Raw genomic sequence first — 23,464 nt, forward strand, 5'->3', positions numbered from 1 at the left:
AGTCAGGATATGGCCGCTCTGGGCCCAGCCCTGACCCGCTGGGTGGAAACAGGAAATGTGTGAGACTTGGTGTGTGCTGGGTCTCTGTGCCTGGCTCCAGGGCTGATAAGGGCCATTGTGTCGCTGCCGGGGATGAGTCTGCCCTGGATAGATGTGCTTCCCGGAGGAAGGAAGGAAGCTTTGCTGGTCTTTCCGGGGCGGGGGAAGCTGTGAGGAGGGAAGAGAAGGGTGCCTGGGGAAAGGTGCCTGCGTAAGGGGTTGTTAAGGCCAGCACAGGCCACTGGACTCCACCCCTCCTATGCCAGCATTTCCCTTTGGAAAGGTTCCTTTCTCCCATCCACTTCCCCATTCTCACTTCCTATAAGGAATGGCTGGAGACCCAAGGGCTCAGTCCCAGGCCAAGAAAGTGTCAGCTGTGATTTAGTAACCATAATAAAGATAGAAAAATAGGAACTATTTTTTCCTATTCAGGGTGGGGAGCACCTGAGGGTGCTAATGGAAAAGTAAGGATTGAACAGGGCTAAGGCTGCCCACAGCCAAGGAACCCAGGAACCAACCTCCCAAGACAAGAGTTTGAGGCTCCAGAGGAGGGTGGGACTGGGCTCCTCACAGGCCCATCTGCCTTTCCAGTTAACCCCCTCTGCCCAACAAGGCCAGCCCCAGCAGCCCTGACCTTTCACACTCAAGGGGCTCACCTGCTGCTGTGGAAGACAGGCAAACTCAGAGGGTCTTGCAGGAGGGGCAGGGCCTACTGATGGATCCTCTTGGTTTAGGACAGGATATGCATTTTGGTTTGGGGAGTTATCACCCTGCTCTCCAGCTGACACCAGTCGGTAGGCAGAGGGAGAGGCCTCCTATCCTTTGACCTGGAGCCCAGGGTCCCCCACTGGTGGCTGCATCAGCTGCTCTGGTTACCTGGGACAACAGGCATTTCCTCCATCCCTCAGCCCCTCCTCTTCCTGCCTCAACAGGCTGGGCCAAGAGGCCTCCCAATCAGACCTGGGTTGCTCCAGCTGTGTCCTGAGGAGCTGGACCAGACACATCCCCTGGGGCTAGAATTGAAGCTGAACCAAGTGACCATCCCAGCGTGAGACTAAATTCCTGGTTCCAGGAGCAGCCAAAGCCAGTGGGCAGGCAGGCAGGCCTTTGCTCAGAGGCCCCTGTGCTCAGCACGCTGGCTATACACAGGCGGAATGGCACTGCAAGTGGAGCTGATCCCCACCGGGGAGATCATCCGTGTGGTTCATCCCCACAGGCCCTGCAAGCTTGTAAGCTGGGATGTTCTGGGCTGGGAGGAAGGGTGGCAGTGTGTGGCCAGGGCCCAGCAGCCATCTCTCAAGCAAACCAGTTGGGAAAGAGGTGAGCAGTGGGGAGGGCTTCAGATCGTCGGTGGGACAGGAACAGACTGGACAAAACGGGTAAATGGGAGGGAGGGGTAAGGTTTTAAGCGCCACTATTAAGCACCACTAGAAGCAGGGTTTTTCGAAGTGGGGAATCTGGGTTTGAACCCCTTCTTCTGCTCCCTGCTCCTCATTAGGCTGGGCTATGAACTGGGCATAACAACATCTAGGTGACTGGGATGCTCTCAGGTCAAAGGACTTGTGCAGGTAAAGCTCCAGGCGCAGAATACAGGCTTGGTTAATGTCTCCCCCTTGCCAAAGAACTGGGACTGGCCAGCTCAAAGCAGTGGTGTGCACTGGACAGAGATGACGCGCGAGAGGTAGTCCCAAACGCGGAACCACCGACCTGGCCCGGCACGCAGGGTAGGGTCGGCTTTGCGCTAGGATGCTAAGGGGCCCTAGGATGAGGAGGAGCCTTATCAGACGCACTCACCCACCCACCCACCCTGCGCTGCAGCGAGTGGGCTGGGTCTTCCCTGGAAGCCGGTGTGTGTGTGACAGAGAGAGATAGAGACTGTGACGCGCCTTTTCCCGGGAGCTGGTTGCCGAGTGTAGTACCAAGTCTCCGCGGCCGCGGCCGGGGGCCAGGGCCAGGGCCAGGGCCAGGGCCAGGACCCGCCGGCGCGGGGTGGGGCGGGGCGGGAGGGTGCGCGCGCGCGCCGGGGTCTGGGCCCAGCCTGGGATGACGACAGGCAGCGGCCCGGCCCCGGGCGGGCCCTGGGCGGGGAGAGCGTGCCCGGGCCGCGGACTCCAGAGCCGGCCACGCCGCCCAGCCTGGCCCCCGCCCGCGCACCCAAAGAGCCGAGCCGGTGGGTACGCTGGGCGCGGGCGCGGGGCGGGCAGCAGACGCGTGGCCCCGGGAGGCCTCTGTTGGCGCGCGGGATGGGGGAAAGGGCAGGCGGCTGGGCGCCGAGCCAGGCCCAGAGCTACCGCGCGGGAGGCGGGGGTCGTGGGCCTGGGGATCGCTGGGGCTGAGGGTCGGCTTGGCCCGGGCGGTGCCGGGTCCCAGGACCCGATGACGCCAGGGCTCGGCCTGGTGGAGACTTGGATTACTTGCGGGTAACGTGAGGACGGCAAGGAGAGGCTGGGGTTCCGGGACCCAGGCACCCAGCGCGCCCTTTGGCCGGGCTCGGACTCTGCTTCTGGGTTCCGGAGAAGCCTCCCGAGCCCCGCCCCTTCCCGTTCCCCGCCCCCCGGACCCCCGCACGCCTGGACTGTGGCGGATGGGGGGCTTTGAGATGAATGGGAGAATGAATGGCTGGCCCCACGGCCTTATTCATCTGCCGGCATGCTCTGGCCTCCTGCTCTCCCTGCTGGCTCAGTGATTCATTCATTAACGCAGGCGTCCACGAGGGGTTATTGAGCCCCCACTGTGTCAAGCTGGGTGTATGTCCCAGGCAGAAGCAGTCTTCTGGAAGAGACTGACCAGGAAACCAGCGATTAGAGCGTAATTCGATAAAGAGGGGCCAGAGTGTTGGGGGTAGTCAGGAAGGGGTTCTGGAGGAGGTGATACCTGAGCTGAGTCTTCAAGGATGACTAAGAGTCAGTCATTTGGGGAGGGGAAGTGTGCACAGGGGGAAGGAAGCTGCAGGTGCAGAAGCAAGAGGCATAGCCACATGTGGCTAGTGGCAGGGGCTGGAGCAGCTCATCCTGGCTGTGTGTAGTGGTGAGGCAGACATAGGGAGAGAAGGACTGGAAAGGGGCACCCCTGTGGTCACACAGGAACGTAGGAGCAGTGGGGTAAACTGAGGACAGAGGGGGGCGCTGGAGTCCCTATACCGTGGCCTGGTAAGAAGCATTGGGTGTGAAATACAGGCTTGGCACATGGACTGGTGCCCTCTAAACCTTCTCTCTATTAACATGAGATGTTAATTGATCGGATTGTATTTGTAAATACCACAGGCTGCCGTGGGAAAATGGATTAAAAGGAGGAAGGCAGGGAGGCCAATTTAGAGGTTGCTGCCTGGTCCAGGAGCAGAACAGTGATGGAGGAGCACAGGGGAGGTTTTAGCAGGTAGTGACTCCTTGATGTGAGGAGTGGAGGGAGAAGGGCCTTTTGATACCAGGTGGTAATAACTAGCTGGAGGTGTCTCCCTTCCCTCTACATACAGGATGTTGAACAAGGAGAGTAGGTTAGGGAGCAAGGTGTTCTGTTTAGCTCTGCTGGACCACCAGGCAGAGGTGTCTGGCAGGCCAAATACCCACGGTTCTGGACCTAGATTGTACAGCCCTTGAATGGAGCCCTGTGAGCAATTAGATAGAGCCCCATCCCCCCTCACAACAGTTCCCTTGGGTTTGGAACAGTCCTTGGAGGGGCAGCCTGGGCCAAGACCTAAGATATGTTTGATAAATATAAATTGAGCACCTGTTCTGTTCCCAGCACTGCACTGAGGGTGAGATAGGCTATGGTTTTTTCCACTGCCCTAATAGGCCATGTGGCTGTCTCAGTAAAGATCAACTTATAGCAGTGATCTGGGGATCCTTAGAACACCCTTTCCAGACTCACGAGGCCCTGGGCTGAGGGAACATTTAAGGCTGCCCTTTGTCCTCTCCACTCCTCCAGAGGTCAGACTTGGGGGCACCTGGCCCACACTAAGTAAATGGATGACTCAGGTCTACTGGGACTGCCCCATCCCCAACTCAGGGGCCATGGCTACACAGCCAGCCAGCCCCTAGGGTCCAGGGCCATGCTGGGGACCCAAAGGCCATGGCCCAGGATCCTTATCTGCTACTCCTGAGGCCTACTTGTCAATGTCACACAACACCCATAGGGTATACTGGGCATTGCAGTCACGGGGTCACTGAGGAAGGTCACAGGCTGGCAGGATAGCTGTTAACCCTTTCAGAGAAGCTTGGAAATCCACCAGCCCTAGGTCGGCATCGCTCCCTCAGGACAGCCCTGCAGGAGTATTGAGTGCTCGAGTTCCCGGTTCCAGTCCCAGCCCCTCCTTTTACTAGTCCTGAGATCTTAAACAAGGCATTCACCTGCGCAGCCTCAGTTTCCCCGTGTGTATAATGGGGGTACAATACAAACCCATGGCTTGCCTGGAAGCGTTAAAAGGAGTTCGGCAAGACCGCTCTCAGAACGCAGGAAGCGCCTGGCGCTGCAGCCTGCGTCGCGGTGTCTCTCACCCTCGGTTCCCCGCCTCCCTATCCCCTTTCCCGGGCTGGCGCTTCGGTCCAGGGAGGCGGGGCGGTGGGGGCTGCCCGAGGCTGGAGCCGGAGCTGGGGCTGGGGCTGGCCCTGAGGCCCGCCCCACAGCATAGACGCCCCCTCCTTCCGCTGTGGGGCGGCGGCTGCGGGGGCGCCGGAGGGCATCCAGGGAATGCGGCGGCGCGGCTCGCGGTGGCGGGGGGTGGCCGCCGGACCCCTCCGCAAGCGGATTCCCCTCATTCCAGGCTCCTGACGCGGCAGCTGGCGGGACGGGCACTGCAGCCGCGAGGCTCCGCCCGCTTTCCGGCTCCTCCCCTCAGGTCCCGGAGCCCAGTACCCGCTTACCGCAGGGAGCCGCGCGCCTGGTGGGGCTCACTCGACCTCCCTCCCCCCAGTCCTTTAAGGCACTCCCCACCCTGAGTGGGCTGGACGCTGAGTCCCTTCCGCCCTCCCGCTCCCTCCGGAGTTTAAACCTGGGGGCACGGCGGAGGGCGCCCCCTCCCGCCCCGAGCTCGCCTGTGTTGATGGTGTGCCCTCTGCTCCCAACCATCTCCCAGCTGTGCGCGGTGGCACCCAGTCCCCTCGCCCCCTCCAGAGGGCCCCATACCTCCCAGCTGGCGCCCGCCCCGCGGGGTCCCCCGGGTCGCGGTTCCGGCCGAGCTGTTCTCGAGGTAATGAGCCTTTCCCACGAGGCTGCAGCCCGCACCTGCCACAGCCTCAACCCCTCCCGGGGGATCCCGGAACCGAGGGTGGGGTGTGCTGGGGCTTTGGATCCCAGGTCTGCCTTCTTTCCCCTAGGACAAGTCAGTGTCCCCCGTACTGCGCCCCAGGTTTCTTATCTGTCAAATGGGTGGCAGGGGAAGCTCTTGAGAGCTTTTTGTAACTGGCATGCGCACCGGAGGGCCTTTTCCCACTGGATAAGAAGTCTGGCCTAGGGCCTGGCTCGTAGTAGGTCTGCCCCAAGCGCGAATGTCTGACCGAGAGAAGGAAGTGGTGTTTACTAAGGGCGTGGGAGATGCCTTAGCGCTGTATCTTAGTTCTCTCAATAACCCTTTTTGACAGGTATTAGCTTCATTTTAAGAATAAACAAGAGGGTCCGAGAAGTTAAGTGACTTGCTCACAGTCATACAGCTTGTTAAGAAATACCCCAGCCTTTCGCAAGCACTTGCCATCACCACTCCACCAGCGGTGGGATGGGAGCTAGAGTTCACCCCTCAGGCTGGTGCCTTCCCAGAGCCCAGCGAGGATGGGGCTGCTGGGGGCTGGTTTGGAAGAGGGAGGGTGTCCTGGGCAGAAGGTTTGGAGGGATCCAGAGGGACCAGAGAGGGAGGCCCCCTCCAGAGGAAGGAGAGCAGTGAGGAAACCCTAGGGCACAGAAGTCCTAGTTGGGGTGTCCAGGACAGCGGAGAAGGGTATGGTCCCAGATGCTGGAAGTCGGACGTGTTTCCCAGATGGGAAACAGACCCCCATAGGGGTCTGGCACACACGGTGCCCAATAAGGTCGCCCTGTGGCTGTCACTGTGCCTGGGGCGTGCGCTCTGTGCTGACTCGGGAACCTAATGAGATTTTCTTGGGGCTTGAAGACGCGGGGCCCACCCCAGACAGGGTATGGGGGTGGACAGTGTCCCGCACTGAGGCTCCGCCTGCCTGGGCGCGCCGGCCGTATTTGGACATTTCGTGCTATTTTTAACTTTGCCGGGACTCAAAGTTGGGAGCAGGGGGAGGGAAATCCTGCTTCCTCCGCAACCCAAGGGCCTTAGCCCCTGTTCTACGCCTAGCCTGGTGCGTAGTGTAGACACAAGCCCGGAAGTGAGTTCCGGATCAGTGTAGACGCGGCGGCCGCGCGAGTTCCGGGCCCCACCCTGGAACCAACGACGTTTCTCCTGGAAAACCTGACTCAGGCGGAGCCCCTGCCGGGCGGGGAGCCCCGCCCCCACCCCATCCACGCCCCCGCCCCGAGATCACCCTTAGTTACTACCCCACCCCCCCCAACTGGAGAGGGACCCGGGAGTCCGAGCCCTAAGGGAGACAGGGGTGGTGGGGGAGTCCCGCGCTTCGGAGGCTCGCAGAGGGGGCGGTGCGGGGGGCGGGCCGGCCCCTCCCTCCCTGACGCCGCGGCCGCGGAGCCACGGGCGGAGAGCACCGGCAGCGGAGCGGGGCGCCAGGCCGGCCCGGCAGGATGCGCTACCGGGCGTCGGTGAGCGGGGTGGGGGCAGGGCGGGGGTCCCGGGAGTCCCTCCCTGCCTCTCTGAGCCGCCTCGGCCCCGCCAGGAAGCGGGCGCGGCCCAGGAATTTCGGGTGGATAAACGTCCCAGAAAGTTGCAGCGGGAGGAGGCCGAGGCAGGGAGGGCCGCGCGGGGCTCCAGGACCTGGGGCCCGTCAAGTAGCTCGCGGGGGAGGCTAAGAGCTCCGAGACCCATCACCCAGTGGGCTTAGGGGGCGGGAGCTTTGGCCAGATTTGCCAGCAGCTTCAGGGCAGGTCGGGGGGCGGGATGGGTAGTAAGGAAAAGGCAGGCCCCTGGTCAGAGAGGGGTGCCCCGAGCCGGAGATCTGGGTGGTCTGTGGAGAAGATCTGGTGGCCTCTTTGGGAAACTACACCTCCCTTCTACCACCGCCAGCTTGCTCTTCTCTGACCATGGACACTCTTGGTGTCAATTTCCTAGAACCCCCCAGACCCTTTTTGAAGAGTATGGGGTGGGGTGAGGGCCTTGTTAAGACTGTCCTCCCACACCCTCTGGTGAGCCCCAGAGGTAGCTGGGCTTTCCGTGGTAAAACCCCCACCCCCTTGAGGCCTCTCAGGACTCTCAGTGGAGGAGGGTGTCTGGGGAAGCTGGCAGCTGATGGGGAGGGCGTGGCCCAGCTGTAGGAGGGAGGCCCCCTTTCTGGGGTGGGTGTTGAGTCCAGCTGCTGGATGGGAGGCCCTCTGGGAGATCCCTCTGCTATGGCCTGGGGGTAGCCTCTTGCTTGCTCCCTAGACATCTTTCCCTGGAGATTTTGGTGGGTGAGGGTGGGAGAGACGGCCCCACCCTGCCCGCAGAATTCACTCTGAGCCATTTGTCCTCCAAAACACCTGTCACACGTGGCTCAGAGCTAAGAGACCTGAAGTCACCTGGTCTAACTCAACTCCTCCTCCTTAAGGTGGAAGCAACCCTGAGAGGAGGGGATTTTTCCAAGGTCAACAGAGCTTGCTTTCTATTATTTCAGGAGTTCCTTCTCATGACTCCCCTTTCTCTACACAGAACTAGCACCTCCCTGGCTTCAGTGGCCTTGCTCCCATGTCCTCTAGGTCCTCTGTGCTCCAGTGCCCGTGTCCAGATCCCATGTGCCTAATGTGGGCTCGGTTCTGTGTGACCAGTGTTCTCAGTGTCCCATGTGCCATCTGCCTGTGACCCAAGCCCGGTGTACCCAGCATGGTCTGTCTCTGGGATGTGTCCTGGGTCCTGTATCCATCTGCCCCCTCGGTCCCACAGGCTGTGTGGAGGGGGAGGAGTGGCCCTACCTTACCCTGCTGGCCCTGATCCACTCCTGTGGCCCATTCCCAACAGGCCCTGGGCAGTGACGGGGTGCGGGTAACCATGGAGAGTGCACTGACTGCCCGTGACCGAGTAGGGGTGCAGGATTTTGTGCTGCTGGAGAACTTCACCAGTGAGGCAGCCTTCATTGAAAACCTGCGGCGACGGTTCCGGGAGAACCTCATTTACGTGAGGCCCACGTGGGAAGCCAGTGGGGGTGCTGGGGAGCACAGCGGCAGGGCTGAGGAAAAAGGGATCAGGGGCCTCTGGGAGAAAATTCTGACCCTCCTCCTCTGGTCTCCAGACCTACATTGGCCCGGTCCTGGTCTCTGTCAACCCCTACCGAGACCTCCAGATCTATACTCGACAGCACATGGAGCGTTACCATGGCATCAGCTTCTACGAGGTGCCACCACACCTGTGAGTGACCCCCCCATCGCCATCTGAGATGACCCCGTTCGAAATGATCCCTGACCTCCCGCTTTCGATGAACCACTGTTCACGTGATCTGTGAGGAATCCCATGATTTCTCACTCTGGGGTGACCCCCCCCTTCCATCCGAGATGAATCGCTCAGCTCCATCTGGGTGGGACCTCCCCAGCCCTGTCTCCAACTCTCACTCATGTCTTATTCCCCCAACTCCACCTGGCCTGGCCCCCAATCTCTGACCCTTTCCTCTGAGGGACCTCCCAGCCCTACCTATGAGCGACCCCCACCTCTACCTGAATGACGTGCAACACCCCCACTCGTGAGTGATCCCCTCCATCCTCCATCTGAAAGTGACCCTGTCCTCAACTGTGGAAAACCTCCCTTCACCCACACCCTTGCTGGTCCCCCAGTCCACATCCTTGAGGGTCCGTGTGGCTCCCACCCACAAGAGAACTCCAGCCAGATATGGGAGTGGCCCCCTAGCCCTACCTGTGGGATTCCCACCACCTGCGGCCGCTCGGCCCCCCACCTCTGAGCTCCTAACAAGCCTCTGCTCCAGGTTCGCGGTCGCTGACACTGTGTACCGGGCCCTACGCACGGAGCGCCGGGACCAGGCGGTGATGATCTCTGGAGAGAGCGGGGCAGGCAAGACGGAGGCCACCAAGAGGCTGCTGCAGTTCTATGCGGAGACCTGCCCAGCCCCCGAGCGGGGGGGTGCTGTGCGTGACCGGCTGCTGCAGAGCAACCCTGTGCTGGAGGTGAGGGACCAGCAGCATCTGAAGAGAAAGGGGCAGGGAGAGAAGTCCTGCACCCCTCATACCCCATTCGCTCCTAGGCCTTCGGAAATGCCAAGACCCTCCGGAACGATAACTCCAGCAGGTTTGGGAAGTACATGGACGTGCAGTTTGACTTCAAGGTACCTGTGGGGGTGTCAGGGCGGGGGGTGAGATTCCCATTCTGTAGATGTCCACCAGCCGGGTCCTTTACACCAGCAAATGTTTCCTGAGCACCTGCTGTATGCCAGGTACTATTCCTGGTGCTCGTGCTATAGCAGAGAAACAAAAGAGACAAAAATCCTGCCTTTATGGGAGGTAGACAATAAACAGAAAAATGTAATGTAGGTGACAAGTGACATGGCAAAAAATAAACCGAGATAAGGGATGGGGGCAGTTGCTATTTCTTTTTTTTTTTTTTTTTTTTTTTTTTTTTAAGGAGGGCGCAGCTCACAGTGGCCCATGCCGGAATCAAACTGGCAACCTTGGTGCTACCAGCACCATGCTCTAACCAACTGAGCCAACCAGCCACCCAACAGTTGCTATTTTAAATAAGGCAAATAGGGTAGGCCTCTGAGGTGGCATTTTGGCAAAGGCTTGATGGAGACAGGGGAGTGAGCCGTGCAGATACCTGGGGGAGAGAGTCTAGACAGAGGGAATAGCCAGTGCAAAGGCCCTGAGGTGGGAGGGTATTTGGTGTGTCCAAGGAAGGAGGTCAGAGTGGCTGGAGAAGAGAGCAAGGGACCAAAGAATAGGAGAGGAGGCCAAATAGTGCAGACCCCTGAGGGTCTTTGTAAGAAATTTTTGGTGTTTTTTTTTTTTTTTAACTCTGCATGGAAGGGGGTCATCGGAGGATTTGGAACAGAAGTGTGTCATGATCTGACTTTTCTCTTAAAAAGATTCTTCTGGCTGCTTTGTTGAGAATAGATGGTCAGAGAACCAGGCCCAGCAGGGGAACCAGTTAGGAAGCTGATGTAATAATCTAGGTGACAGATGACAGTGGTTGGGACCAGAGCGGTGGCGGCGGAGGGGGTGAGCAGTGGTGGGATTCTGGAGGTTTTGAAGGTTAAGGCAGCAGGATTGGCTATCTGATTAGACGTGAGGTGTGGGAGGAAAAGAGGCTTCCAGGAGGACTGCAAACTTCTTGGCCTGAACAGCTAGAAGGATGAAGTAATTGTTGACCACGATGGAGACACGCAGAGGAGCTAGTTTGAGGAGGGGGAGGGTAGGAGTTCAGTTTTAGGCTTGTCAAGTTTGAGATGCTTGTTGGACATCCCACTGGAGCTGCCAAGTAGATAGGGTTGAGTGTCCTTATTTTTTAGATTTAGAAGCTGAGACAGAGGGGGGTGACTTGCCTGAGCCCATGAAGCTAGTGGCAGAGCTGGAATTCGAGCCTAGGAGTGCAGGGGAGAGAAGGGGAGAGGGGCCCATTCCCCAGACCCCCTGAGCAGTCAACCACAACCTGCCCTGCCCACAGGGTGCCCCTGTGGGTGGCCACATCCTCAGTTACCTCCTGGAGAAGTCCCGCGTGGTCCACCAGAATCACGGGGAGAGGAACTTCCACATCTTCTACCAGCTCCTGGAGGGGGGCGAGGAGGAGACACTGCGCAGGCTGGGCTTGGAACGTAACCCCCAGAGCTACCTGTACCTGGTGAAGGTGAATAGCTGGCGGGCAGGGCAGGTTCCACCCCCTGAGCACAGCAACAGGGCTGGTAACCCAACTTTGCCCCTCCTCCAGGGCCAGTGTGCCAAAGTCTCCTCCATCAATGACAAGAGTGACTGGAAGGTTGTCAGGAAGGCTCTAACGGTCATCGACTTCACTGAGGATGAAGTAGAGGTGAGGCCTCAGCTGGGGACCCTCTCTTTCCTCCTGTCGCACCCCGAGAATCTCCATCCACTTTTACAGCCTATTTCCGCTTCGATCCCCCTTCTCCTCTTAGACACTTTACCTCCTGGTCCCTGCTCCATCGGACCATGCCCCGGTTGCCCCCCCCCCGCCCCGGTTGAGCTCTCAGCCTCTCTGGTGACCCCCCTTTGCCCCTGCCTGTCCCCCAGGACCTGCTGAGCGTCGTGGCCAGTGTCCTGCACTTGGGCAACATCCACTTCGCTGCTGACGAGGAGAGCAATGCCCAGGTCACCACCGAGAACCAGCTCAAGTATCTGACCAGGGTGAGCAGGGTGAGCAGAGGGCGAAGGCAGAGCCGCCGGGAGAGGGGAGGAGCGCCCTCACCATGCCTCCCCTCGCTCGACAGCTCCTTGGTGTGGACGGTTCAACACTGCGGGAAGCCCTGACACACAGGAAGATCATCGCCAAGGGAGAAGAGGTGAGGCCAAGCCTTCGCCTGGAGGTGCAGTGAGGGCTACAGGTGTTCCAAGGCAGCCCCCACTCCCTTTATTGCCGCTTCCCCTGGTTTGCTCAGTTGGTCTTCTCAGCAGTGTTGGAAAGATAGGCAGGCGGCACACAGAGGTACAGGGAGCTGGTCAAGGTCACACAGGAAGAGGATGATGGCGTCAGGCTGGAACCAAGACTCACACTTGTAGGAATGAAGCCTCTTGTCCCTAACCCACCTTCTCTCTGGTGTGGCCACTGTATCTTTCCCGGTATGCCCTCCCCACACACACATCCCAGCGAGGAGGACAGAGTAGGCATAGTTTTCCTGGTGTTCAGCCTGAGTACAAGGGGATGGGGCTGGGAAAGGGTCTTCGGCATTCATCTCCCTGTCTCGTGTCACATTTGCAGCTGCTGAGCCCACTGAACCTGGAACAGGCTGCATATGCACGAGACGCCCTTGCCAAGGCTGTGTACAGTCGCACTTTTACCTGGCTGGTTGGGAAGATCAACAGGTCTCTGGCCTCCAAGGTAAGGGCATAGCCCAGGCTGCTCCCCGGGCAGCAGGGAGGGCGGTCCAAGGAGGCCTGGAGCTAGGAGCTGGGGGCTGGCAAATAGGTGGACCTGGCAGGCACGGGGACCCATGCTCCCTGTTGAATGACTGGCCCTAGGATGCTGAGAGTCCCAGCTGGCGGAGCACCACGGTCCTTGGGCTTCTGGACATTTATGGCTTCGAAGTGTTTCAGCACAACAGGTCAGTGACCTCTGTTCCCCCTGCCTGTCTCTCCTCCCATCACCCTGTCCTGGTCCCTCTCCTTTGTCCCCTTGCCTCTCTCCTTCCTGCCAATGACTCCCCCGACCACCCTGGGTCCTGCTTGGTGTTTCTTCCCTTAGCTGCTCGGGGGCCTCACCCGTTTCTCTCCTGCTCCTGGTCCCGTGTCCCTCTGTGAGTTACTGTGGCCTTTTCTGCTTCCCTCACAGCTTTGAGCAATTCTGCATCAATTACTGCAATGAAAAGCTGCAGCAGCTCTTCATTGAGCTCACCCTCAAGTCGGAACAGGAAGAGTATGAGGCAGAGGGCATTGCGGTGAGTGCAGGCCTGCAGGTGTCCCCGTGTACCACCGGAAGCCCAGGCATCAGTCCCCCAGGATAGGCGCCAGGAGCCCGTAATGATGCCTTCCTTCCCTTTTCCCTTCAGTGGGAGCCCGTCCAGTATTTCAACAACAAGATCATCTGCGATCTGGTAGAGGAGAAGTTTAAGGGCATAATCTCCATTTTGGTGAGTCCTGTGTTCCTCTAAAGCCTCGTGTGGGGGCTGGGTGGGAGGATGTCACTCCTTCCCCTTTCTCTTCTGGCCTGTCCACAAAGGGACAGAGCAGGGCTGTGCATGCAGGGTGAGGTGAAGTGCTGGGTCTGGAAGCTGTCTGTAGGCGGTCCCTATGATTTGTCCCTTTCCCATGAGTCTGTGCCTCTCAGCCTGCTGCCCCGAAATCTTGAATGCTCTCCAGCCATTCCCCCAATGCTCCTTTACTGTGCCACACCCCCCAGGATGAGGAATGTCTGCGCCCTGGGGAGGCCACGGATCTGACGTTCCTGGAGAAGTTGGAGGACACAGTTAAGCACCATCCACATTTCCTGACGTGAGTGGAGCTGCAGGGCTCACTTGGGGGCAAGAACTCTCTTGGGGCAGAGGCTGTGGATGCCTGGGATCCCCCTACAGTCGTAAAACACCAGCCACAAGGAGGTGACGTGGGGAGGTACTAAGTTAAGGACAAACACCAAAGCTGCCGCTCACGGTACATCCACAAAGGAAGAAGCTGGGAACATGGCTTCCTCCTCATTCATTTTTTTTTTTTTTTTTTTTTGTTGTTGTTGTTGTTGTTGTTGCGAGCCCACTGGCCCATGTGGGAATCGAACCGGCAGCCTTCAGAGTTAGGAGCATGGAGCTCCAACCGCCTGCGCCACCCGGCCGGCCCCCATTCATTTTTTTTTTCTCCCCTTCTTCTGCCACCCACCGAAACTCCAGTTCAAGCCGTTGTTTCTCAGTCTAGTTGTGTTATTCTTTTTTGAGAATGAAACTTGCTAAGATTTTTTAGCTTTCTTATTTAGAAATTGCTCTTTAAGGCATCCCCTAAAGTGGGGCGAGGGAGAAAAGAAACAAACCCCTCTGCCCCAGCTCTGTCCTGCATATTCTGTGCCCATCATCTCCTCTAACCTGAAGCAACCCCTGAAGGAGGTCTTCATGGTTCTGTCTCCATTTTACTGAGGCTCAAACAGAAGTCATTTGTCCAAGGTTATCACACATCTAAGTTGCAGAGCTGGGAGTCGGTCTCAGGGCTGCGAATGCGAAAGCCCTAAGCCTTTTTGCTTACTAGCATATTAAAACCCTTTTCCCGATTGTAGAAATAATGTTGCTCATTAGAGAAAAGCTGGAATGTGTGCAAAAGCCACTTGTAGTCCTGTCACCCAGAGGTCATTGCTGTTAACAATTTGAGGCATTTCCTTCCTGCTTTTCTCTGTATGTTTTTTTTTTCATAGTTGAGCACTTACTGTGTATAGCAGCTCCTCACATAATGTCATTTCTTTCAACATCGTATCCTTGTAACGTTGATGAAATGCTGAAGGAACTTAACTCTTGTTTATATCAATTAGCCTATGGTAAAATTGGTGTCGTTATACGTTGTTTCGCTTAGAGTCGCAGAACTTACTGACAGGGTTAAGCGAGAACTTACTGTATAAGGCTCAGGATAATTTATATCTTGAATATTTTTCTGTATCATCAAACAGAAAAATTTCCTCACAGATACTCCACTGCTCTCACCCAGCCTCTGGGTTTTCTGCTGGATAACAAGGCTGCCACAATCACCTTTGTGTCTCTTAAATCTCTTCCTGTATCTCTGGTTAGTTGCTTGGACTAGTTCATGAAAGTAGAAAATGGGCTAAAGGGTATAAACATGCTTAAGACTTCAGTAATCTCGTGGGGCAGATTCCATTCTTAAAATGTAGTGGGCAGCGCTCAACCTGCTGAGCAGTCATGCAATAGCCAGGCACTGAAAGTAGCCCTACACCCAGCGTGCCCTGGCAGTGCAGAGGCTCAGGTCCCGGTCCTGGCACGGTGTGACCCTGGGCAAGGCCATCTACCTCCCTAAGCCTCAGAGGCCACCTCTGAGTGGCACAGTGGGCTGTGGGGTGGCCCTGGGCATGCCTGCTGTTTACTGGATGCCTGTTGCCTCTCTCAAAGGCTCTTCAGCAAGCAGGGAGCGTGGCTCAGGCCAGCAATCTATAGGTTCCCCTCCTTCTCACCCCAGGCACAAACTGGCTGACCAGAAGACCAGGAAATCTCTGGGCCGCGGGGAGTTCCGCCTTCTGCACTACGCGGGGGAAGTGACCTACAGTGTGACTGGTGAGGACTCTGGGTTTGGGGCTCCACAGTGGGCAGGGAGAGGGGCTCTCCCTCACCTCACGTCTGCTCTCCCCTCCTAGGATTTCTGGATAAAAACAATGACCTTCTCTTCCGGAACCTGAAGGAGGTGAGGTGGACTAGGGGTAGGACCCCAGCTTTGGTCTCGAATGATCTTTGACCCAGGCATCTGTCCTGCCTTCCCCTGTGCTCCCACCTTGACCCCCTGCTCTGCCCTCACAGACCATGTGCAGCTCGGAGAATCCTATTATGAACCAGTGCTTTGACCGGAGCGAGCTCAGTGACAAGAAGCGGCCAGAGACGGTGTGGAGGCGATGGGACCCAAGGGGGCGTGGGTGTGCCTGCACTCGTGGACGATGTGCCTGGGGGTTGGCCATGTGCATGTGAGCCTGTGTGCACGTGCATGTGTCTGGGAGGCTGCCTCTGGTGCATCTGTGCCTACTGCTTTGTGCGCCTGTGTGTACACCTATATCTGTGTGGGCGCTTACATACATTCATCCCCTCAGCAAACATTTGTAGCGGATATTGGCAGGCATTTAGGATACAGAAATGTATAGGTGCTCTCAGAGAAATGTGTACAGGATGCTTTTGGGGATTAGAATAGGGAGCAGCAACCTGCCTGAGGGAGTGAAAGAGGTGAGAGGGTCAGGGAAGGCTTCCTGGAGGAGGAAGCATCTGAGATAACATGGGAATGAGTAGGTGCTTGTCACATGGACCTATGGAAGGACACCATAGGAGTGGGAGAGCGCTGTAGTCTAGGTGAGGGCCCACCATACACACGCAGTCCAGAAAAGACCAAAAGGTCAACAGGAGCATGACATCATCAAGGAGAGAGGCTGGGATAGGCAAGTGTGGCCAGTGGTGACCGATGTGGGGAGAACTCCAGTGAGCTGAGGGCAGAAGTGTGGCTATTGGGCTTGGCAAGAGGAGGGCCAGCACGGCCCCAGGAAGAGCAAGGGCGATAGGGAGGGAAAGACCAGAGTGCTGCAGCTGAGGCGTGTGGCAGGGAGGGCAGGGAGGCAGTGTGTGGCCCAGGATATAACTCCCTGGGACCCCGTCCTCTGCTCTTTCCCCACCCCAGCACTCTCATCTGCAGGCGTCAGTATCCCTCCATGAGGACACCTGCGAATCCACTACTGCCCAGGTCACTCCCGCAAGCCCCGATTCACGTATCCAGTGATATCCTCCAAGGCACTCCCAACCCCACTGGTCTATAATGGGCTCTGGATTGCCGGTCCCCCAGGCCTGCTTCTTCTTGTCCCTCACTCAGGGCAGGGATCACCCTCCACCCAGGTCCACCAGCCAGAAACCTAGGCAGCGTCCCTGACTCGTTAGTCTCTCCGCATCCCTCATCCAAACAACCACTGGCCCTTACCTGTTTCTGCTGCCTGAATATTTCTCAGCTCCTTCCTCTCAGTCGCTTCCCCATAACCACTACTCCAGTACAATCCTTGTCATCTGTCTTCTGAGCCAGCCAGCCTCCTCCCTGGTCTCCTGGCTCCCCGTCTGCTCTCACTAACCATCCTCCACCTCGCTGCTGTAAAGATATTCTAAAATGCAAATCTGTTCCTGTTATTCCCTCTAAATTCCTCTATGACTCCCTATTTCCCTCAGGACAAAATTCAGTCTCCCTAATGTGACAGTGGAGTCCTGCCATGATACTGCGTCTGCTGCTTCTCTAATCCTCTTTCTACTCTGCCCCTGTGTCTATACACTGCTTGTAGCTCTTTGTGTACATCAAGCCTTTGCTCAGGCCATCCCTCTACTTGGAATGCCTTTCTCTCCTCTCTTCCTTCTGGCTCTCTCCCACATATCATTCCTTCCTTCCTTCATTCATTCATTCATTCATTCGTTTTCTTTCCTACATACCCTTTAAATCTCAGCTGAAGGATCATGTCCAGAAGGCCTTTCCTGATGCCCCTACCCCTACAGACTGGATTAGTTGCCCCTTGTAGTGCTCCCGGAACCCTCAGGCATATACCCGTCATTAATGGAACCATAATGAATTGCGAGTCTTTGCTGAGGCGTCTGCTTCTCCCACAGACCTGAGATCCCTGAAGGTCCTGCAGAGGAGTATACAGGGATTATAGTTGAACATATAGGTGTGGCAAGGTGGCCCTGGAATTTTAAAAGAGAAAGAGTGGTTGCTAAAGGGAGATGTAGGATTGAGGTTGTGTGAGGACCTGAGCAGGATTTTTAGACCCCAGTGAGGTTCCTAAACTGAGGTCTCTAGTCCGGCCAGAGGGACATACAGGTGGGCGTGGTGTGGCCTGTTCTTTTGTGAAGAAGGGTGGTGGGAGGAAGTAAGGGGAGGTAGTTGTAGGAATTGGTGCTGCTTTGCCCCAGGGAGGGGCTGCACCAGGGACCAGCAGCCTCAGCCCAACTCCAGTCAACCTTCCATTCACCTTGGCTCACCAGGTCGCCACGCAGTTTAAGATGAGTCTCCTGCAGCTGGTGGAGATCCTGCAGTCTAAGGAGCCTGCTTACATCCGCTGCATCAAGCCCAATGATGCCAAACAGCCCGGTAGGCCCTTCCTGCCCATGGGCTGTGCTGCTGGGCCTCCTCGGCAAGAGCAATGGGCCATCCGTCAGTGCGAGCCCACTAACCACCCTGTTACCCCTCCCCTAGGTCGCTTTGATGAGGTGCTGATCCGGCACCAGGTGAAGTACCTGGGGCTGATGGAGAACCTTCGAGTACGAAGAGCCGGCTTTGCATATCGCCGCAAATATGAAGCTTTCCTGCAGAGGTGGGGGCAGGGCCTGGCTCAGTGCCAGGGAGAGGGGGCAGGAGGGCAGGAGCCTCCTAGATCCTGGGAGGGAGGACAGGGATTTTGGCCCCATTTCAGAGACAGGATGTTGAGGCTCTGAGCTGCTGTGGAACCCATGCCAGGGGCCCCTACGTACTGCAGGTCTAATGTCAAGCTTGGTGGAGAGCACACCAGCCCCCCCAGGCCCAGCCCTCATGGAGCACCTGGGGAGAGGTCCATGAGGCTGGCATCCACATACCTGTCGCCAGGGGAGATGGTAAAAGCCTATGAGGAAGACAGTCTCAGATCAGCTCAGAAAGGACAGAGCAGCTTTGTAGATAGATTCTGAGTTAGGGGTCTGGGGAGTCCATCAGGTATGAATTTCATCTCTGCTACTTTCCAGCCCCAGGGTCTTGGGCAGATGAAAATACCTCAGTTGCCTCGTCTTAAAAATGGGCATAACAGAGTGACCTCCCAGGCTTCCTGTGAGCTGCCATGCAGTTGGAGCACCCAGCAGGTGCCCCGGAAAGCTGGTTTGGGCCCCCAGGGACGAGCACTGGCTAGGGTGGGAGTTAGGTGCATTTCTGCTCCTCCCATCCCCAGGTACAAGTCGCTGTGCCCAGACACATGGCCCACGTGGGCAGGACGGCCCCAGGATGGCGTGGCTGTGCTGGTCAGGCATCTCGGCTACAAGCCTGAAGAATACAAGATGGGCAGGTGAGTGGTGCCCATGTCTCAGGTCTCGGGGTCCTGGGGGTGGCAACCAGGGACTGATCACCGCTGCCCTCCCAGGACCAAGATCTTCATCCGCTTCCCCAAGACCCTGTTTGCCACAGAGGATGCCCTGGAGGTCCGGCGGCAGAGCCTGGGTGAGAGGCCTCACCCCTCCTGTGCCAGTGGGGTCTGTTCTGGGGGGCAGGAAATAAATCACTGCATTTGGGCCCCTCTCCAGGAAGTCCACGTCACCCATATTCAGCCACCCTCCTTACCACCTCCTTACCAGCTCCAGCATCTGCCATCTATCCTGCCTCTGAGTACAAACTCAGCAGGTTCCACATTCCTTTGTTCCCGCCTACTCACTTTCATTTACTCTCCCTTCGCTTATTTGTCCTTTCATTCAATAGCGCGTTCAACCACTCCCTCCTCCATGCCTCTCAGTGAGCTCTGACAGCCAGGCCCCCATCTAGTTCCCCTGAGCCCTGGCCAACTGATTTTCTTTCCCAACCACAGCTACGAAGATCCAGGCCTCCTGGAAGGGTTTTCATTGGCGGCAGAAATTCCTCCGTGTGAAGCGATCAGGTTCGGGGGGGGCCCAGGGGTCTTCAGGAGGGGCAGGGTGGACCACCATGGTGGGGAGATAGAGGTCAGCTGTCTGTGGTCTCTGCAGCCATCTGCATCCAGTCATGGTGGCGGGGAACGCTGGGCCGGAGGAAGGCCGCCAAGAGGAAGTGGGCGGCACAGACCATTCGGCGGTGAGCAGTGGGGCACATGAGGGGGTGCAGAGCAGGGCCTGTGTGGGAGTCTGTTGTCAGACTTCTCACCCCCATCTCTGTTGGGCCCCCCAACCCCAGGCTCATCCGAGGCTTCATTCTGCGCCACGCACCCCGCTGCCCCGAGAATGCCTTCTTCCTGGACCATGTGCGCACCTCATTTTTGCTCAACCTGCGGCGGCAGCTGCCTCGGAATGTCCTGGACACTTCCTGGCCCACGCCCCCACCTGCCCTGCGTGAGGTCTGTGGACCCGACCCCCACTGACTTAGGGACCTTCACAGCACTCAGTGGAGGGGCGCAATAAAGTGGCCAGAGGAGCCGTCAGGAGGGCTCCCCAAGGGAGAGGATCTGGGGTGGGCCATGGAGGATGAGTTCCTTTGAGAGAAATGATTTGGGAGTGGAAGGGTTGTCCCAGTTGAAGGGGTGTCTGTCGGTTAGGCCAAAGCCCTGAAGTGGGTACATGCCTAGTGCCCTCCAAGGCAAGGGAGCCGGGTCTAGGTGCCCTGACCTCGCTTGCACCCATAGGCCTCGGAGCTTCTGCGGGAGTTATGCATGAAGAACATGGTGTGGAAGTACTGCCGGAGTATCAGCCCTGAGTGGAAGCAGCAGGTATGGAGAGCGAGGAGGCAGGCAGGGACGAGGCAGTGGGGCCAGGGGAGCACTTTATCCCTGATTTACCACGTGACTTCAAATGCCTCCCAGCTCCTCTTGGCTTCGTGTACGAAGTGGGGGCTGCAGTAGATTGTAGGGGGGAAATAGGGTTCATCGTCTGAGCCAACTCCACTGGACCAGGTGAGACTGCCCAGAGCTCTGGCTTGAAAAGGCTGTCGCTTCAGTCTGACCGATTGGTAGTGTCTGCCATGGTTTGGGAGACAGACATTGGTAGCCAATGTTCCTTGTATTTGCCAGCTCAGTATTGGGTGATGCTAAAGGACCCATGCAGCTCAGATAACCTGGAGTCGTTTTGAGTATTAGAAATCGGCCAGCTTCAGGATCCCATGTTGAAGCTGAAACTTGGGGACTGTAGGGCTTGATGTGAGGAGAACTATCCCTAAAATTGAGCCTAGACCCTAACAATGCCGTCATGACCCTTCCAGGGAACCCTCTGCCTTGATTGGTGGAGCCAGGGGCAAGGTAGAGCAGGCACTGATGGGAGTATTGGTGGCCGGGCTCGGCCTCCTGGTGTTGGGAGCAGAGGGAGGGTGAAGGAGGCTGTCTCAGCTCCTGAAGCGGGCATGCCACCCCCACCGTGATGGGCCCCACCCGCTGACGCTCCTCCCTCCCTTGGCTCCTCAGCTGCATCAGAAAGCCGTGGCCAGTGAGATCTTCAAGGGCAAGAAGGACAATTATCCCCAGAGTGTCCCTAGGCTCTTCATCAACACACGGCTTGGTGAGACCCTGACTTTCCGTCACTCGAAGCCCCCATCACCATCCCAGTCCCCTCTCTCCTCCTCTGAGGTCCCTCTCCCCCTCTGGGTTGCAGGTGCAGACGAGATCAGCCCCAAAGTGCTGCAGGTGCTGGGTACTGAGCCCATCCAGGTGAGACCCTGCCTGCAGCCCTTAGCCCAGCGCAGTTCTGCTGCCTGAAGGCTGGATGGGGGCTTCAGGGCCTGGACAGAGGGTGGGGGGTGATCCTTGGAGCCCCCTCAGCAGCGCCCGTGAACCACACGCCATCCTCTGTCCCCAGTATGCAGTGCCTGTCGTGAAATACGACCGCAAGGGCTACAAGCCCCGCTCCCGGCAGCTGCTGCTGACGCCCAGCGCCGTGGTCATCGTAGAGGATGCCAAAATCAAGCAGAGGATTGATTACAGCAACCTGACCGGTGAGCCAGAGCCCAGGGCTACCCAGGGAGGGCCCCTGCTCTGACCCTTGATCCCTGACCTCTGCCCTTCCCCCTCAGGAATCTCTGTCAGCAGCCTGAGCGACAGCCTCTTTGTGCTCCACGTGCAGCGTGAGGACAATAAGCAGAAGGTACCCACTGGGGCCCTGGGAGGCAGGGTGGGGCTGGGTTCTCTGGCTCGGGGTGGAGCCTGACCACCCCCCCCCTTGCCTGGGTCTCCCAGGGGGATGTGGTGCTGCAGAGTGACCACGTGATTGAAACACTGACCAAGACTGCCCTCAGTGCCGACCGTGTGAATAATATAAACATCAACCAGGGCAGGTGAGGCAAGTAGGGGGAGTGAGGGGCCGTGTGCACACACGGGGGCCCGTCCTCACACACCCCCTGCCTTCCAGCATCACGTTTGCAGGCGGCCCTGGCAGGGACGGCATTATCGACTTTACACCTGGCTCAGAACTGCTCATCAGCAAGGCCAAGAACGGGCACTTGGCTGTGGTAAGTGGGGACCTGGCAGGCAACACCTGCTTCCCTGCGGATGGCCCTAGGCTGGGGGGAGCCTCTGGTGACCAAGACTTCCTTAGCGTTGCGTGGGTACCATACCATTGCCCATTGAGGCTCTGGAGAGAGGAGCCATTGGAGCCCCCACAATGCAGAGGGTCATAAAGATGGCAGCATGGGGAGGTGGGGAAGACCTAGAGGGGTTGGGGTGTGCTGGGTGGGAGGAGAGGCCCACTCTGGCTAGGGCAAAGAGCCCTGTGGGAGTAGGATCGGAGTCTCTAGGACCAGCTGCTACTGCATGTATCTAACCCGTGAAGACAAGCGCCCGACGCACCTCGGTCAGCTTCCTTCTCACCACTTGGGCTTCTCCCTTTGCCCCCACAGGTGGCCCCACGGCTGAACTCTCGGTGATGAAGGCACCCACTGGACTCTCGCTCCTCCCATTGCTTTGCTTATCCTCTCTTCCCCTTCTCAGTTACCAAAGACTCGAGCTTCCAGATAGGGACCCAGGGATACCTCGAAGCCCACCGGCAAACTCCTGCCTCCTGTTTATCCCCTTCTTGAGGGAGTTGTGGGGACAGGGAGCTGCCACAGGAGCGGGCCAGGCCGGGCCACAGCAATAGGAAAGCCGGGCCAGAGGCAACTCTGCCAGCCCCACTGCCGATGCCAAATATTTGAGAGAAGGGAACTTTTGCTGAGGTTTTCTCTGAGATTTTTTTGATGGTTTATAAGAAACTATTTTTTAAAAAAAGCCATTTCCCATCCCAAGACACACTGGATGTGTTTTCCCTGACTCCAGCAGGATAGGGAATGTAGCTCAGAGGTTGGGTGGTCTGGGCCCTGGTGCCCTCTTCCCTGCCCAGGCCACCTGTCCTCCTTGTTCCCTTGGCACCTTGTCTGCCTGCCCACATGTACCCTTTGCAGCCCACGCCGACCCCTGGGGGCTGAGACCACCCTTGCCTGCCCCCTTCTTCCTGCCTTAAGAATGCCCTTTCAATATCGTCAGCCCAGCCTGACAGCTTCCTGGAGTTGGGGAAGGAGTCTCAGACATAGAATTTGGAAGACTGAGAGATTATCTAGTCCAGCTTCCTGGTGGGACAGTGCAGGAGACAGTAGTCCAAAGAGGGGAAGGGACTTGCCCTTCATCCAGAAGGTTGGGGCAAAACCGGGACTGCAGCCCAATCCTCAGCACAGCTCACTGCCTCTTCCAGGGTCAGAGGACCCCACGAAACAGGCTCATGTCTTAAGGGTGCATGTGGCTCCCTGACCAGCAATCACCCTTGGGGGCCACCAGGTGGGAGGAGCGCTTCTGCCTGAGTCCATGCCTTACGATGACAAACATTCTGCCCATATACCTATGGCTCCAATTCGAGGATATGGGGTCTTTCCTGGGCCTTGACCCCCTCCCTGTCCTGGGAAGCTGGGGAAAGGGCTGGCCGTGGGAGGAGCTGCAGGGGCATCACCTCTTTCTGCTGCTTCCCCCCACCCCGCACCTCCCCAGAGGGCCTGGGGGCTGCCCAGCTGCCTCTGCCCTCCTAGGGGTCTTGGCCCACTGCTGACACTTCTGCAATCCAGAGAAACACTAAATAAAGCAATACGTGTTTGCCAACATTGGTCTCCTTGTGATTGTTAGGAAGAGGAGAGGACCCCTAGAAGGCAGCCAGGGGTCTTGTATTATAATTTTGCCGTGGCCCCCAAAGAAAGGAGGCAGGGCCAGGGAAAGAGCAGGTGTGACCAGTAGCTGCAACATTAGCTTACTCTCATTGACTGTCTCCTGAAGAGCTGTTCAGCCTGGCCCAGTGCTGTGGACTGGGGGAAGGGACACAGTTCCTGCCCTGTTGGCCTCAGCCCAGCAGGCAGGGCTGGCACA

At 57.8% G+C, this 23,464-nt stretch overlaps 1 protein-coding gene across 5 annotated transcripts; it reads left to right on the top strand.

The window, feature by feature from the left end:
* Nucleotides 1-995: 995 nt before the first annotated feature.
* On the top strand, nt 996-23,202 carry MYO1C (myosin IC). 5 transcript variants are annotated; one of them, XM_081028976.1, is made up of 33 exons: nt 6,581-6,750; nt 7,840-7,966; nt 8,099-8,254; nt 8,370-8,485; nt 9,054-9,252; nt 9,330-9,410; nt 10,745-10,924; nt 11,006-11,104; nt 11,323-11,436; nt 11,520-11,591; nt 12,008-12,127; nt 12,268-12,350; nt 12,578-12,683; nt 12,795-12,875; nt 13,145-13,236; nt 14,905-14,999; nt 15,080-15,126; nt 15,240-15,320; nt 17,436-17,541; nt 17,647-17,764; nt 18,368-18,481; nt 18,557-18,633; nt 18,995-19,063; nt 19,152-19,236; nt 19,336-19,495; nt 19,781-19,864; nt 20,552-20,645; nt 20,739-20,794; nt 20,943-21,078; nt 21,157-21,227; nt 21,320-21,417; nt 21,492-21,591; nt 21,979-23,202. In XM_081028976.1, the coding sequence occupies exons 2-33, from the start codon at nt 7,964-7,966 to the stop codon at nt 22,003-22,005; spliced, it is 3,120 nt and encodes a 1,039-aa protein (XP_080885102.1). In that variant the 5' UTR covers nt 6,581-6,750; nt 7,840-7,963; the 3' UTR covers nt 22,006-23,202. The 5 variants fall into 5 exon arrangements, with proteins under 5 accessions (XP_080885100.1, XP_080885104.1, XP_080885103.1 ...); XM_081028974.1 differs by lacking the exons at nt 6,581-6,750; nt 7,840-7,966 and adding an exon at nt 996-1,268; XM_081028978.1 differs by lacking the exons at nt 6,581-6,750; nt 7,840-7,966 and adding an exon at nt 1,696-1,763.
* The last annotated feature ends 262 nt before the right edge of the window (nt 23,203-23,464 follow it).

The sequence above is a fragment of the Rhinolophus hipposideros genome, assembly GCF_964194185.1.
Source record: "Rhinolophus hipposideros genome assembly, chromosome: 20".
In the NCBI taxonomy this organism is placed as follows: Eukaryota; Metazoa; Chordata; class Mammalia; order Chiroptera; family Rhinolophidae; genus Rhinolophus; species Rhinolophus hipposideros.